At 43.8% G+C, this 16,781-nt stretch overlaps 1 protein-coding gene across 2 annotated transcripts in view; it reads left to right on the forward strand.

Moving 5' to 3' along the window:
* The window catches only part of cfap99 (cilia and flagella associated protein 99), a 109,623-nt gene that overhangs the window by 29,966 nt on the left and 62,876 nt on the right, over positions 1–16,781 (forward strand). For both annotated transcript variants that reach the window (XM_072257097.1, XM_072257098.1), the window contains exons 4-6: positions 268–362; positions 444–556; positions 2,756–2,933. In XM_072257097.1, coding sequence (XP_072113198.1) covers positions 268–362; positions 444–556; positions 2,756–2,933 — 386 coding nt within the window. The remainder of the gene's footprint in view (positions 1–267; positions 363–443; positions 557–2,755; positions 2,934–16,781) is intronic.

A 16,781-nucleotide genomic window follows, 5' to 3' on the forward strand; every position in this document is an offset into this window, starting at 1 on the left:
CTACAGGAGCCTGAAGACACACACTCAATATTTTAGGAACAGCTTCTTCCCCTCCACTGTCAGATTTCTGAACGGATATTGAATCCATGAACACTTCCTCACTAATTTTACTTTCTTTTTGCGTTACTTACTAATTTAATTTTAAATATATATTTCTTGTTGTAATAGAAAGTATATTTCATGTACAGTTGCTGCAAAACAACAGATTTCACAATACTGTACATGTTGGCGATAATAAACTGGACTGTGACTCTGTTTCCCTTGCAGTTATGTGCTATCTTGCCACTTTTCGGCTGAACGAATTGGGCCTCAAACACTTCAGCAAACTTATCAATTCACAGGATGTGAACAAAATGCATAAGGTGAGGACAGCAAACATTTATTCTTGGAATCTTTATTCAAGGTGTTGGGTTGTGCAATAAATCCATGTTTATCTTTCACAGTTCCTTACGTTCTTCTTTGATGCTCGGAACCTCAATACGTGGATTAAAGATGAGTGGTGCCAGGTATATGATGTAGTCTATATAACAGAGAAACTGATTGATCCTCTGCTAAGGTAAATCATCACTTTTATTTTTCTTATTCTTTATAATTGTTAAATATTTGTTTTTTGTTGCATGTCATGCCCTGATGTGCAACCACAGCAAATTGCTAATTCCAAATTCCATGTAAATGTATATGGTGAATAAAGTTGATCCTTTATCATCAAGTAAGATTACTTTCTTACTTTCTATTTTAAATGTATAATTTCTTCACTGGATTGGATACTGTCATTACAGACATAACACATATCATTAACTTGCAACCCACACAAAATGCTGGAGGAACTCAGCAAGTCAGACAGCGTCTATGGAGAGAAATACACTGTCGATGTTTTGGGCTGAGACCCTTCATCAGGAAAAGAAATGAAGGGGCTGAAGCCAGAATAAGAAGGTGGGGAAGGAAAGGAGTAAGGATGGAGAAAAGAGAAATTACCAGAAATTGGAAATATCAATGTTCAATCCATCAGGTTTGAGGCTACCCAGATGGAAAATGAGGTGTTGCTCCTCCAACCTGATCTCATGATGGCGATAGAGAGGGACATGGTTGAAGAACTGGAGAGCAGTAGAGACAACAGATGGGAGAAGTGGAGGTGAAATCGTGCTGCGCCCGGTAGCCACACCTTCAATGGGTGTCAGGTGCAGTTCATTTGGTACCTCACTCACCTTTGAATCAGAAGACAATGAAAACCCACGACAGAGACAAAAATGAATCCCAGTATCCCAGTATGAGAGGGATTTGCAGTCTTGGAGCAACTACTTAACCAAACCTCCTTCTTCTCTCAGGTAGAAGAAGATTACCTCACCTTGACTCACCTTAATCCTGAGCTGATTCCACAACCTATGGACTCACTTTCAAGAACTCTACAACTCATGTTCTCAATGTTATTTATTTATCTTTTTATTTATTTAATATTAGTATTTCCACAATTTGTCTTCTTTTGCACATCAAGTTGTTTGTCCATCTTTGTGTGTAGTTTTTCATTGATTACATTGTGTTTCTTTGTATCTCCTGTGAGTGCCTGCCAGAAAATGAATCACAGGGTAGTAAATGGTGACATACATGTACTTTGATAATAAACTTACTTTGAACCTTTTGAACTTGGAAGATCTGATCACAGCAGTTCTCCCCAGTACCCTGGTCAGCGTGATCAAGGGATGAGTGTGGGGAGCAAACATAAAGCACAGGTTAGGACCAGCACAGTCCACTCTGTGACATGTCCCATGCTTCCCACTGAGAGATGAACTGCTGAAGCTCTAATTCACGTTTTACAAAGTTCATCTTTGGTTGTGTGTTATGTTGATGCTAAAATGTAAGGCATGCACCATAATCCAATGAAATCAAATGTTGGTTGAGAGTACAATAGTCCAGTAGGAAAGGTACGTCGCATCCGGAGTTTCTCTGGTTAGCGAACGATTTTCCTCCACGCCTCTCCGACGTAGTGGGGAGCCGCGTACGAGGCAAGTTACAACAATGGTTTGCCATTGCCTTCTGCCGGGTAAGTTTCCAAAGAGATCACCAGCTCGTAACCCAGCACGGATGGAAAGCGTGCAGGGGAGCTGACTGGATTTGAACTCAGGACCTCTTGTCCCAAAGTCCGGCACTGATGCCACTACGCCACCAGCCGGGTCCAGAGGCCTTTGAAAGGAAGCTCTCCAAGTACGCAGGACTGGTCAGCAACTGTCAGCAGGCTGAATGGAGAGCGAGGTGTCTCCCAGTGGAGGTTGGTTGTAGGGGATTCGTAGCCCATTCTTTAGTTAGAGCTTTCAGCATTTTGGGCATCGAGGGAGAGAGGAAGAGGAGAGCCATCCGCAGTACAACCGATGCGGCAGAGAGGGCCTCAAGATGGCCGAACTCAGGACCTTTCGTCCCAAAGTCCGGCGCTGATACCACTACGCCACCAGACGGGTCAATAGTCCAGTACCTCATCAAAAATAAAAAATAAAATTCTTATTTCTTTGAGCTTTGTGATGCATCCCAGACTGAAAGTAAACTATCTTTACTTTCTAGGGAAAAGTGAACTATTTGACTGCAGTGTGTATCAGAGCCAATCTTCTAGTCACCAAATGCCCACAAATATCTCCATAGTCATGACATGGAGATACTGCTAGGACATTAGCCAATAATTCTTCTCACTGCTGTATCCAAGTTTTTCTCTGTTTATGATGTGAAAATACCACTCACTGTTTACCGTGTTCCTTTCTTTTGGTTAAAGGTGGCAGCCAGATATGCAGATCATTATTGACCACTTGGCCAATATACTTGCAAATAAAGTTACCCACAAAAAGGAGAGTCAGCCTGTATCAGTACCAAGTGAGTTTAACATCACCAAGCCCAGACCACGAGCCATTCCAGTGCCTGAAGAAATTCCGCAGCTGCAAGTACAGACAAAGGTATGTGTGTTGGCTATCCATTCGACGCCCCTGCAGATGTGCATGGAAGTGGATATGCAATTGGGACCTTTAAAAACCTCCAGTTGGGTCACATTTCCAGCTTTGTGTTCAGTCTTGGTGGCCTTATTATAGGAAGGATGTGAATGCTTTGGAGAGGGTGAAAAAGAGGTTAACCAGGGTGCAGCCTAGATTGGAGGACATGTGCTATGAGGAAGAGTTGGACAAGCTGGAGCTGTTTTCTCTAGGGCAGCAAAGGCTGAGGGGAGATTGGTTAAAAGTTCATAACATTACTCGAGGCATCGATAGAGCAGACAGTCAGTATCTCCGAGACTAAAATGTCCAATACGAGAGGGCGTGCATTTAGGATGAGAGGGGGATGTGCAGGGCAAGTTTTTACCCAGTGGAGGTGGCCCGGAATGCGCTGTCAGGGGTGGTGGTAGAGGCAGAGAGCACAATGGTGATTAAGAGACTCTTACATGGGCACCTGAATATGCAGAGAAGGGAGGGATGTGGTCAATGTACAGGGAAGAGGGATGAGATTAATCAGGAGTCATTTGTTCAATTAATTCAGCACAATATCGTGGTACAGAGGACCTGTCGTGTGATATATTCCATGTTCTATGATTGGAGTGAAAAGTAACTGTATTCCTTTCACTGAGCTCTTGCCTCTTTCTGAAAATATTGATCCATTTACGGGTGTGCGCTTGGAACCTGGTCACAGAAAGTACTTCAAAGAAGCAATCATTCTTTATAGTTAAACCTTGATAGTAAATTTTGGTAGACTTTTCCATCTCTGAGGAACTCAATTCTGTGGTGATCAGCAGTCTTATTTTGCCAATATTCCCCTCCCTACCTCATCAACTAATTGAAGACTAACTATCACTACCCAAGTGAGATCTGAAAAAATTAGAGCATATGAATAAAACTGGGTTCAGCCTGTTAAGCTACAAAATGACCTTGCACATTGCCTGTGCTCATCCGCTTTCATGTGAATGAAACAATTTGAGAAGTATTTCATTCTGGAGCAGGTGGCTACCATAGGGCAAGGGTAGACATCCTTATGTAAGTAATGCGAATAGATTAGTATGTAAACCCTCTTTGTGGGAAGGAAGTCTTCTTGTTGGTTGATACCTGTCTTGGCCCTGTTAAATGATCACAATTCCTTCTTCACATTCTTCCCACATACTCATCAACTCTTAGATAGGTACATGGAGCTTCGAAAAATAGAAGGCTCTGCAGTAGGGAAATTTTAGGCAGTTTCTGGAGTCAGGACAACATTATGGGCTGAATGGTCTGCAATGTGCTTTAGGTTTCCATGTAACTCCCCTACCCCCTCCCAGATGCAACCCCTCATCTACTTACGAAGGACATTTTAATGATTAATCTACCAGCTGGAGGTGGAGGGAAACCAGATCGCTGAGGGGAAACCCATGTGATCAACAGGGAGAATGTGCAAACTGCATGCAGACAGTGCTGAGGTCGATGATCGAACCCAGACAATACATATATGTATACTTCTTATTGTAATTTATAGTTTTTATTATTAATTATTGCAATGTATTGCTTCTGCAAAACAACAAATTTCATGTCGTGCAAGTGATATTAAACCTCATTCTGATCTCTAACGTAGGGAGGCAGAGATTCTGTTCATTGTGCCAAGTAGGACGGCTCACAGACAGCTGTAGAGCCAAGTCATTCAATGTATTTAAAGTGGAGGTTGATGGGTTCTTGATTAGTCAGGGCATCAAAGTTTATGGGGAGAAGGCCGGAGAGGGATAATAAATCAGCCATGCTGGAATGGTGGAGTGGACTTGATGGGCTGAGTGGCCTAATTCTGCTCTTATGTCTTATGATCTTACAACATTCAATCAGAGATACTGAATTTTCAACTCTACAGACAAGCACACAAAGCAACAAGTTGCAGCAGGATTTAATTTTCATCTAAATAATCTCTTGTTCTTGTCTTACATGTGTCTGCTCAGCAGCACAGCAGCCAACATGTGGTAACACTGTAGGTTGTCTTTACCAACAGCTTTGTTGATGGAGCAGACTTGTTGGGCTGAATGGCCTAGTTTTTCTCCTGTGTTGATTGGTCTTATGAAAGGAACGTTTTGCTGAGAGGTGATGTGAAGCCATGCAGCTCATCGTGCCCCTGAACAACAACATACACTCACACTATCAGAACGTAAGACCACTCATTTCCCAGAGATGTTGCAGCAACCAACACAACTGCTTCAGCAACAGGGGAAGAACTGTGAAATATTGTTTAATAATCTGGACATTTTCCTCAGCTTTACTAGAGCTGTCTCAAAGGCAACATTGCAAAGATGTACGAGATCCATAAAGGGTGCAGAAAACAAGTTTCAATCATGTCAGACAAGCTGCTGCAACAGGGGAAGGAGGCACAGATTCATGTTTATGATGGGTAAAGCTAACCCACAATCTGACAAATATTTCTTCACACAGAACAACCCATAGTCAGTTTGAATGCAGAAGATTAACAATCTGCTGGTCCTCCTCATGGGAAGATCAGAAGGGTCAGCATTCCGTAATGGCGTGACTAAGCAGCATGAAGGGCCATCTTCATCAAAATGTATCTCATAATTCACAATTATGCCCCCGTATGTCATGGGTCCTTGATTGAGCTCAGGCAAAGTACACTCATCACAGTTCTGTTTTACTGAGGTCACAACAGCTTTTTACAGGGCTAATAGAAGTCAAGACATGGAAATGATTGATTTTCCTTGCACTTAGTCATGCAGTAGGGAAGATTTTATATTGGAACACCAGGGCACAGAGGCAGGAAAATTATCTGACTTCATTATAATGGAAGTAGGATTAATTGCAGGTATTATAGGGTGCGGTACTGCTGTGTCAAGCCCATGAAGGTTACCTGTGCAAATTTAGGAACGTGCCTTTCCAGTATCCCTTCCAGAGTAGTGTAGCAATTAGTGCAATGCTTTACATCATCAGCTGTAAGATGAGGTTTCAATTCCTGCCTCAGTCTGTAAGAAGTTTGTACATTCTCCCGGTGACTGTGTCAGTTTCCTCAGTGTGCCCCAGCTTCTCCCACATTCCAAGGATGTACAGTTCAGGTTAGTGAGATGTTGGCATGCTGTGTTAGTGCCGAAGTGTGGCAACACTTGCAGTTGACCTGCACAATCCTCGAGGCCTTGACTTGATGCAAACGATGCATTTCATGACAAGTTTCAATGTGCATGTGACAAATAAAACTAATCCTTAACTTTTGTAACAGTAGAACGTAACCAATAAAAATAAATATCAGAACTTGATGAAGGGGTTTGGCCCGAAACGTTGACTCTTTATTCATTTCCATAAATGCTGCCTGACCTACTGAGATCCTCCAGCATTTTGTGTGTAATTTCATTATAAAGCTATGTTTATACTTTGTTTCTGGTTGTAGTGAAGGAACAGAAGCCACCTCCAGCTCACCCTCAGCACCCGTTCACACACAAGCCTCACCAATCTGCACGTCCAACAGGGCACAGATATTCAGGGCACAGGTATTGTTGAAATATTCTCTGTGCTGCAATTCCTTTCAAGGAGTGATGCTGATTAACACCTTCTCTCTGCTTCCTCTGAATATTCACAGAAATATTCTTCTGAAATATAAAAAACAAGGTTTGTAATATGGCCCTTGTGGCTAAAGGGATCAGGGGGTATGGAGGGAAGGCTGGTACAGGGTTCTGAGTTGGATGATCAGCCATGATCATACTGAATGGCGGTGCAGGCTCGAAGGGCTGAATGGCCTACTCCTGCACCTATTTTCTATGTTTTCTATGTGATCCTTGGGAGTACAGGAATTTAAGATTATGGTTGAGACATGAATCTCACACTGAATAATTAAAAGGTAGCACCTAACTAATTTTTTCAGTGTGTTCTCAAACACTCTGATTTACAATTAACGTTGTGACATATGAGTCCCATGGGAAGATCGCTTGGAAGAGGCCTTTGAAAGGAAGCTCTCCAAGTACACAGGACTGTTCAGCAACTGTCAGCAGGCTGGATGGAGAGCGAGGTGTCTCCTAGTGGAGGTTGGTTGTAGGGGATTCGCAGCCTGTTCCTTAGCTAGAGCCTTCAGCATTTTGGGCACCGAGGGAGAGAGGGAGAGGAGAGCCATCCGCAGTACCACCGATGCGGCAGAGAGAGCCTCAAGATGGCTGTGGCTCAAAAGAGGGGAGCCATGGAGTCATAAGTAGCTAGCCATCTGGACACAGGCTGGGGTCTGATCAGCCCCGGCTGGGTCACCTGGAGGAGGGTGTATGATGTTGAAAGACCCGAAACACCCGATGACTGCAGGAACATCACTGAAGATGTGTCCAGAGGCATCAGTAGATGTATGTACACAGGTACTATAAAAACAAAATCCATGGAACTCATTTTGTAGTGTTGAATTTTGGCCACAGCCAAAGCAGAGTTCACCCCTTGGAGGCAAAAAACCATTTCCCAGGTCACGGAGCATGTTTAGTCCACTTCTTCAATCACTCTGATTTCTGACCGATTAATTGTGGGCATGTCTGTTGCACAACATAACTGGGTCAAGCCTTTTTCAAAATAACGTGCAGGCACTATATAAGGTTCACTTGATCAAGTACCCAATTGTGCTTCCAGTTCTCATCTTCCTGGCCGTCACATGGGGGAGAAGGGGAGTGTTGCAATCTGCGCCATCTTCTAGAGTGAATGGAGAGGCTAATTGTCAGAAGACATAGGAGCAGAATTGGGCCATTTGGCCTATTGAATCTGCTGACTTATTGTCCCTCTCACCCCCATTCTCCTGCCTTCTCCCTGTAACCTTTGATACTCTTACTAATCAAGATGTCCTCCACAGATTCACGACCCCCTGGCTAAATAAATTCCTCCTCTTTTCTGTTGTAAAGGGATGTTCTGGTATTCTGAGATTGTGTCCTAGACTTTCCCACAATAGGAAATATTCTCTCCACATTCACTCTATCTAGGCTTTTAATATTTGACAGGTTTCAATGAGATTCCCTCCCTCATTCTTCTAAACTCCAGCAAATATAGGCCCAGTGCCATCAAATGCTCCTCATACCTGCTCCTTAACCCTTTCATTCCTGGGAGAATTCTTGTGAACCTCGTCTGGGCCCTCTCCAATGCCAGTACTTCCTCTGTTAGATATGGGGCCAAAACTGATCAAAATACTCCTAAAGACCAATGCCTTATAAAGCCTCAGTATTACATCCCTACCTTTATATTCTAGTCCTCTCAAGATGAATGCTAACATTGCATTTGCCTTCCTTACCACTGACTCAACCTGCAAGTTAATCTTTTGGGAATCCTACACTAGGGCTCTCAGGTAGAGGAACTTTGAATTCCAAACTTGCTCCACACTTAGAAAATAGTCTACGTCTTTATTCCTTCTACCAAAGTGCATGACCCTATACTTCTCTACACTGTATTCCATCTGCCACTTCTTTGCCCGTTCTCCTTATCTATGTAAGTCTGATTCTTCAGCACTGATCACATGCCTGGAGTCATAGTGTCATAACAGAGCTTTGACAAGCGGCCAATCGGCTTTTGGGATTGATTAGTAAGAGCAAATTAAAGGAAGGTGGGGGCAAGTGCAGTGGCCATCATCTGAGTGGGCAAAGTCAGACTGGTGATCTGAAGACTTTAGCACTTAAAAGGCTTCAGCAAAGAGAGGCTTCACTCAGAGAAAGCAAAGGAAAGAAAAACTCAAGTTTTTTCCTTCTCTTCTTTAGATCTGCTCAGCGAGGGAAGTGGAGATGTCAGGTAGGATAATGCAGCTCCTCTTATGGGATGTGGGGAGATGGGGAGATCTCCAGTACCCCTGACCACTATAACTGCAGGAAGTGCATCCAGTTGCAGCTTCTAACAAACCAAGTTAAGGATTTTGGAACTGGAACTGGATGAACTCTGGATCATTCAGGAGACTGAAGGGATGATAGATAGGACATATAGAGGGGTAGTTACACCCAAGGTGCAGGACGCAGGAAACTGGGTGACAGTCAGAAAGGGGAAAGGAGTATCCCTCTGGCCATCCCCCTCAACAACAGGTATATCACTTTGGATACTCTCGGGCCGGGGGGTGGGGGGGGAGAGAGAGAGAGGAATGACTTAACAGAGGAAAGTCACAGTGGTTGGGTCTATGGCACTGAGTCTGCCTCTGACTCAGAAGGGAAAGGGGAAGAGGTACACTGTGGTGATAGGAGATTCATTAGTTAGCGGAATGGACAGGAGGTTCTGTGGCTGAGAATGAGATTCCCGGATGGTACGTTGCCTCCCAGGTGCTAGGGTCTGGGATATCTTGGATCAAGTCCTCAGTGGGAGGGTGAACAGCCAGAAGTCATGGGTAGGATGAGTGACAAGGTTCTACATAGGGAATTAAGAGAATTAGGTGCTAAGTTAAAGGGCAGGGCCTCCAGGGTTGTGATCTTAGGATTGCTACCCGTGCCACGTGCTCATGAGGCCAGAACTAGAAAGATTATACAGTTCAATACATGGCTAAGGAGTTGGTGTAGGAGGGAGGGCTTCAGATTTTTGGATCACTGGGCTCTCTTCCAGGGAAGGTGGGACATGTACAGAAGGGACGGTTTGCACCTGAACTGGAGGGGGACTAATACCCCAGTGGGAAGGTTTGTTAATGCTGCATGGTGGGGTTTAAACTAGACTTGTAGAGGGATGGGAACCAGAGAGCCAGAACAGTTAGTGGAGTGGTTGTGGAGGGAGATGTTCATAAAACTTCAGACAAAGTTAGGAATCAAAAAGGTTGAGCATGGTGTGACAAATTTACAAAGGGTGAATACAGGACTGGAGGTGTTGTATCTGAATGCGCACTGTATACGGAATAAGATAGATGAACTTGCAGCAGAGTTGTAGATAGGCAGGTATGATGTTGTAGGCAGCACTGAGTCATGGCTGTACGATTATAGCTGGGAGCTTAATGTCCAAAGATACATATTGTATCAAAAGGATAGGCAGGGAGGCAGAGGGGCTGGAGTTGCTCTGTTGGTAAAAAATGAAATCAAACCATTGGAAAGAGGTGACATAGGGTTGCCAGGTGTTGGATTATTGTGGATACAGCTAAGGAACTGCAAGGGTAAAAATGTTGGGAGTTGTATACAGACCCCAAACATTAGCGAGGATGTGGTCCACAAATTACAACAGGTAACAGAAAATGCGTGCCAGAAGGGCAATGTTACAATAGTCATGGGGGACTTCAATATGCAGGTAGATCGGGAATATCATGCTGGTGCTGGATTCCAGGAGAGGGAATTTCTAGAGTGCCTACGAGATGGCTCTTTGGAGCAGCTCGAGGTTGAGCCCATTTGAGGATCAGCTATTCTATATTGGGTGCAATGAACCAGAATTGATTGGAGAGGTTAAGGTAAAAGAACTCTGAGGGGTAAGTGATCATAACATGATCGAATTTACCCTGAACTTTGAGAAGGAGAAGCTAAAGTCAGGTGTATCAGTATTACAGTGGAGTAAAGGGAATTACAGAGGTATGAGAGAGGAGTAGGCCAAAATTGATTGGAAAAGAACACTGGCAAGGATGACAGCAGAGCAGCAACAGCTGGAATTTCTGGAAGCAATTTGAAAGGCACAGGAAATATCCATCCCAAAGAGGAAGAAATATTCTAAAGGCAAGATGACAACAATGGCGAACAAGAGAAGGCAAAGCCAACATAAAAGCCAAAGAGATGGCATATAATAGAGTAAAAATTAGTGGGAAGTTAGAGGATTGTGAAGATTTTAAAAAGCAACAGAAGGCAACTAAAGAAGTCATTAAGAAGGCAAAGATGGAATGTGAAAGTAAGCTAGCCGATAATATTAAAGGTAATACCAAAAGTATGACTAAAAGTTTCTCCAGATACATTAAGTGTAAAAGAGAGGCAACAGTGGATATCAGACTACTGGAAGATGATGCTGGAGAGGTAGTCATTGAGAACAAAGAAATGGCAGACAAACTGAATAAGCATTTTGTCTTCACCTGTGGAAGACACGAGCAGGAAGGTGGAAGTTCCAAGTGTCAGGGTCATGAAGTGTGTAAAGTTAACATTACTGGAGAGAAGGTTCTTGGTGTTGTAAGTGAGGAAACAGATTCAATAAGTCTCACGGACAAGGACCCTGGACACGCAGCCTTGGTAGTAAAGGATTTTATTTACAGAAGGCAAACATGGGAAAATGGCAACAGAAGCAACATGCACACGCGCACAATTCACAGTGGTCGGATCAGCATTAAAACACATGGACAATTAATATAAACGTGTGGGAGCAAAGTACGTATGTACACACACACACACACACACACACACACACACACACACACACACACACACACAACCAAGGGAAAAGTCATACGATACCCGACACCCCTTGACTCTGTGTGGGCACGGCTCTTATGATATTAGAGACAATACCCACACCCCTAACCCTATTCAATGCACAACTCACCAACGGCAGGGTGGTCCCTCGGAGGTAGCAACAAAGAGAAAGGGTCAAGCACACGTGGCTTTCTTTATAGTGCAGCAGGGCTGATGAGTCCAGCCCAGGTGATTCACAGAGAAGCCAGTGGCTCGGTGTCAACAGGGTTAAGCTGATTACAAAGGCCAATTGCCCGAGGTCAAGTACAAGGTTAATTAAAGGGGCCAATGGTTAGGTGTGCGTTGATAGGCGAGGAGGGGTCAAACCTTGATTGGCAGGTGGCGTGTCTTTCAACCAGGTAAATGGGCAGTGCTGTCACGTGACAGTCACGACCCCACCAATACACTTGGGAAATTGAAAGGTTTGAAGATTGGTAAGTCATCTGGACCAGGTAGTGTACACCCAGAGTTGTGAAGGAGGTGGCTGAAAAGATTGTGGAGGCATTAATAATGATCTTTTAAGAATCACTAAATCCTGGGATGGTTCTGGAAGACTGGAAAATTTCAAATGTTGCTCCACTCTCTAAGAAGGGAGAGAGGCAGAAGAAAGGAAACTATAGGTCAGTTAGTCTGACCTAAGTGGTCAGGAAGGTGTTGGAGTAGATTATTAAGGATGGGGTCTCAGGGTACTCAGAGGTACATAATAAAATAGGTCATAGTCAACCTGGTTTTCTCAAGGGAAAATCTTGCCTGACAAATCTGTTGTAATTCTTTGAAGAAATAGGATAGACAATGGAAAATCATTTGATGTTGCGTACTTGGATTTTCAGAAGGCCTTTGACTTGGTGCCACATTTGAGGCTGCTTAAAAAGCTACGTGCCCATGGTATTACAGGAAAGATTTTAGCATGGATAAAGCAGTGGCTGATTGGCAGAGGCAAAGAGTGGGAATGAAAGGAGCCTTTTCTGGCTGGCTGCCGGTGACTAGTATTGTTCCATAGGGGTCTGTGTTGGGACCAATTTTTTTTTTTACGTGATATATCAATGATTTGGATGATGGAATTGATGGCTTTGTGTGAAGTTTTGAGGAAATAGGCTACAGAAGGACTTAGACAGATTAGGAGAATGGACAATGAAATGGCAGATGGCAGTGTTAGGAAGAAAAATACAAACAACTGAGGTGCAAAGGGACTTGGGAGTCCTTGCACAGGATTCCCTCAAAGTTAGTTTGCAGGTTGAGTCAGTGGTGAGGAAGACAAATGCAATTTTAGCATTCATTTCAGGAGGACGAAAATATAAAAGCAAGGATATAATGTGTTGAGGCTCCAAAAAGCACCGATGAGGCCTCACTTGGAGTACTGTGAGCAATTTTGGACCCCCCCCCCCCGTTTTAGAAAGGATGTGCTGAAATTGGAGTGGGTTCTAAGGAGGTAATGATTCCAGGATTGAATAGTTTGTCATATGAAGAACATTTGATGGCTCTGGGCCTGTATTCAATAGAAGAATGAAGGGTGACCTAATTGAAACCTATCAAATAGTGGAAGGCCTTGATAGAGTGGATGTGGAGAGGATATTTCTTATGGTGGGAGTGTGTAAGACCAGAGGACACAACCCCAGAATAGAGGAACATCCTTTTAGAATGGCGATGAGGAGGAATTTATTTAGCCAGAGAATGGAGAATCTGTAGAATTCTTTGCCACAGGCAGCTGTGAGGGCTAAGTCTATATTTAAGGCAGTGGTTGTTAGATTCTCAATTGGTCAGAGCATGAAGGGGTATGGAGAGAAGACAGTAGATTGGTGCTGAGAGGAAAATTGGATCAGCCATGATGAAATGGTGGAGTGGACTTGATGGGCCAAATGGCCTAATTCTGCTCCTATACCTTATGGTCTTAATAGCAGGAATGGGCCCTTCAGACCCCTGTATCTCTTCCCAATGGTCGAAACAAGGAGCGCACAGTTTCTAGATAAAGTTAAAAGTTCAAAGTAAATTTTCTTATCAAAATACATATGTCACTATATCCAACCCTGAGATGAATTTCCTTGTGGGCATATTCGATAAATCTATAGAATAATAACCACAACAAAATCACTGCAAGACCACCCAGCAAGCATGTTCAAGCAGTGTGCAGAAGACAACAAACTCCTCGTCGTCGTGGCTATCCCTCGAGGTCGAGGATGATGGTCTTCGTTCAGTTGATCTACTTATGGGCTCTTAAGTGGCTTATGAAGACAACAAACTATGCAAATACAAAAAGAAGAAATAATAATGATAAATAAGCAATAAATATTGAGAACATGAGATGAAGAGTCCTTGAAAGTGAATCCATTGGTGTGGGACCATTTCACTTGATGGGGCAAATGAAGTTGAGTAAAGTTATCCCATTTGGTTTAAGAGCCTGATGTTTGAGGGGTATTAACTGTACCTGAACCTGGCAGTGTGAGTCCTGAGGCTCCTGTACCTTCTTCCTGATGCCCGCAGCAAGAAAAAAGCATGTCCAGGGTAGTGGGGGACCCTGGTGATGAATGCTGCTTTCTTGTGACAGTGTTTCATGTAGATGTTTTCGGTGGTGGGAAGGGCTTTACCCGTGATGGACTGGGCCGTATCCACTACTTTTTGTAGGATTTTCCCTTCAAGGGCATTGGTGTTTCCATACCAGGCTGGGATGCAGCCAGTTAATCTACTCTCCACTACACATCTGCAGAAGTTTCTCAAAGTTTCAGATATCATACTGAATCTCCTTCATAATAGATGCTAACTTTTTGATCTGGCTGAGTGCTACCCTCTATGGTCTGTGTGTATTGGATCTTCCGTTCCAGAATCAATTTGCCAATTTCCCAATTTCCCAATTTCCCAACTTGCAATAAAACATCGAAACCAAGATATGGTACAAAAGTCAGACATCTGAACGACATGGTGAATTTTAAACAGGGATTAATCTCAAAGGGAAAGGTGTTACACAGAAGTCACTTTCTGGATAAATATATGTGGTAACTGTGAATTTTCAAATAGTGGAGCTCTGTTCAAACGTGTAGTCATTTTGAGGGATGGTTTGGAGTATTGGAGACAAGTGAAATGAAGAGCATATAAAAAAAATCCTTTCCCCAGTCCATGGGATTAGATTAGATTATGAGGACACGCAGTCCTCTTTTATTGTCATTTAGTAAAATGCGTGCATTAAGAGATGATACAATCTGTTCCTCCAGAATGATATCACAGAAACACAAGACAAACCAAGACCAAAAAAACTGACAAAAACCACATAGTTATAACATATAGTTACAACAGTGCAAAGCAATACCATAATTTGATGAAGGACAGACCATGGGCACAGTAAAAAAAAAAGTCTCAAACTCTCTCGAAAGTCCCATCATCTCACACAGATGGTTGAAGGAAGAAAACTCTCCCTGCTGTGAGCTTCCAGCACCGCAAACTTGCCGATGCAGCATCCTGGAAGCACCCGACTGACCACAGTCTGACTCTGAGTCCGTCCGAAAACTTCGAGCCTCCGACCAGCCCTCTGACACCAAGCACCGAGCACCATCTCTGCCGAGTGCTTCGACCCCGGCCCCGGCAACAGGCAAAGCCGAGGATTTGGGGCCTTCCCCTCCGGAAATTCTCGATCGCGCAGTAGCAGTGGCAGCAAAGCAGGCATTTCACAAGTTTCTCCAGATGTTCCTCTGTGCTTCTCAAGTCCGTCTCCATCAAATCAGGATTGTGCACAGCCCCTATTTAACAAATACGATATCAATTCGGAGTGGCCATGCGCACTGCATCGTGCCGCCATCTTCTCCTCCCCTGGATGGTAGTGTAGTAGTTGGCATAATGCTATGAAAGCACCAGTAACCTGGGTTCAATTCTTCACTGTCTCTAAGCAGTTTATATGTTCTCCCCGTGACCATGTGGATTTCCTCTGGGTGCTCTGGTTTCCTCCCACATTCATTCGATGGACTGGTTAGGAGTAGTGAGCTGTGGACTTGCTATGTTGGTGCTGGAAGCGAGCTACCCCCAGCACATCCTCAGACTACGTTGGTCATTGATGCAAATGACACATTTCACTGTGTGTTTCAAAGTACAAGTGACAAGTAAAGCTAATAGAGTTTTGGGGCACTGCAGCACAGTAACAGGTGAAGCCAAGAACACATCAAAAACCATCCTTTCCCCCTTCCATGGGTGAGGTAGCTTAGCAGTTAGCGTAACGCTGTTACAGGGCCAGTGGCCTGGGTTCAATTCCGCCACTGTCTGTAAAGAGTTTGAATGTTCTCCCCATCACCCTGTGGGTTTTCTCCCACATTCCAAAGGTGTTTGGGTTTGGATTTGTAAGTTGTAGACATGCTCAACGCTTGCGGGCTGCCCTCAGCACATCCTCGGACTGTGTTGAATGTTGACACAAACGGCACATTTCACTGTATATTTTGGTGTACATGTGACAAATAAAGCTAATATTCTTAGAGCACGACAGAACAGAAACAGGCCATGCAGCCCATTTAATCTGTGCTGAACTGTCCCATCGGCAGCCCTCCTTACCCTCCCATCCAGGTACTTAACCGAACTTCCTTTAAATGTCGTAGTCGAACCTGCATCCACCACTTCTGCTGGCAGCTCATTCCACACTCCCTCGGTTTCCCCTTAAATATTTTACCTTGCGCTTTTAACCTACGACCTCGAGTTTTACTCTCACCCAACTTCAGTGGATAAAGCCCGCTTGCATCTCCCCTGTCTGTGCCACTCATTATTTTGTCCACCTCCATCAAATCTCCCCTCATTCTTGGGAATAAAGTTTTCATGTATTCAGCCCATTCTATCGAAAATCCTACTGATTGATAATGTTACCAATCACTATTGATTTAAGAACCATCAAAATCTTTGTGCTATGTATAAGAAAATGGCTGAGGTCCCAGAAACAGATGCTGCCTATTCAGATGCTGTGGGTAGCAGCTGCTGGTGTACAAGAAAATCACTTGCAAAGATACAACGTGAATTCACTTTCCTCTGGTGCAGATGGATGCCAGCTCCGAGCATCTGAAGCAAATGTGCGACAGAACGATCACAGCTTTGCCCTCATTGATAAAAAAACAAAGCTGTCGGTAAAGCCAACCCGCAGTGTTACCATATGGTGGCTGGTGTGGTGCTAAGTAGACACATACAAGACAAGAATGATAGATCATTTAGATGAAATTTCAATCCTGCTACAATTTGTTGCTTTCTGTGCTTGTCTGTAGAGTTGAAAATTCGGTTCCTATGATGGAATGTTATCAGACCATGAGACATAGGAGCAGAGTTAGGCCATTCAGCCCATCGAGTCTGCTCTGCCATTCCATCATGGTTGATTTATTATCCCTCTCAACCCCATTCCCCTGCCTTCTCTTTGACACACTCACTAATCAAGACCCTATCTACCTCCACTTCTAATATACCCAGTGACTTAGCCTCCACAGCTGTCTGTGGCAATGAATTGCACAGATTCACCACCCTCTGGCTGAAG

Source organism: Mobula birostris, chromosome 5 (assembly GCF_030028105.1).
Source record: "Mobula birostris isolate sMobBir1 chromosome 5, sMobBir1.hap1, whole genome shotgun sequence".
Taxonomy (NCBI): Eukaryota; Metazoa; Chordata; class Chondrichthyes; order Myliobatiformes; family Myliobatidae; genus Mobula; species Mobula birostris.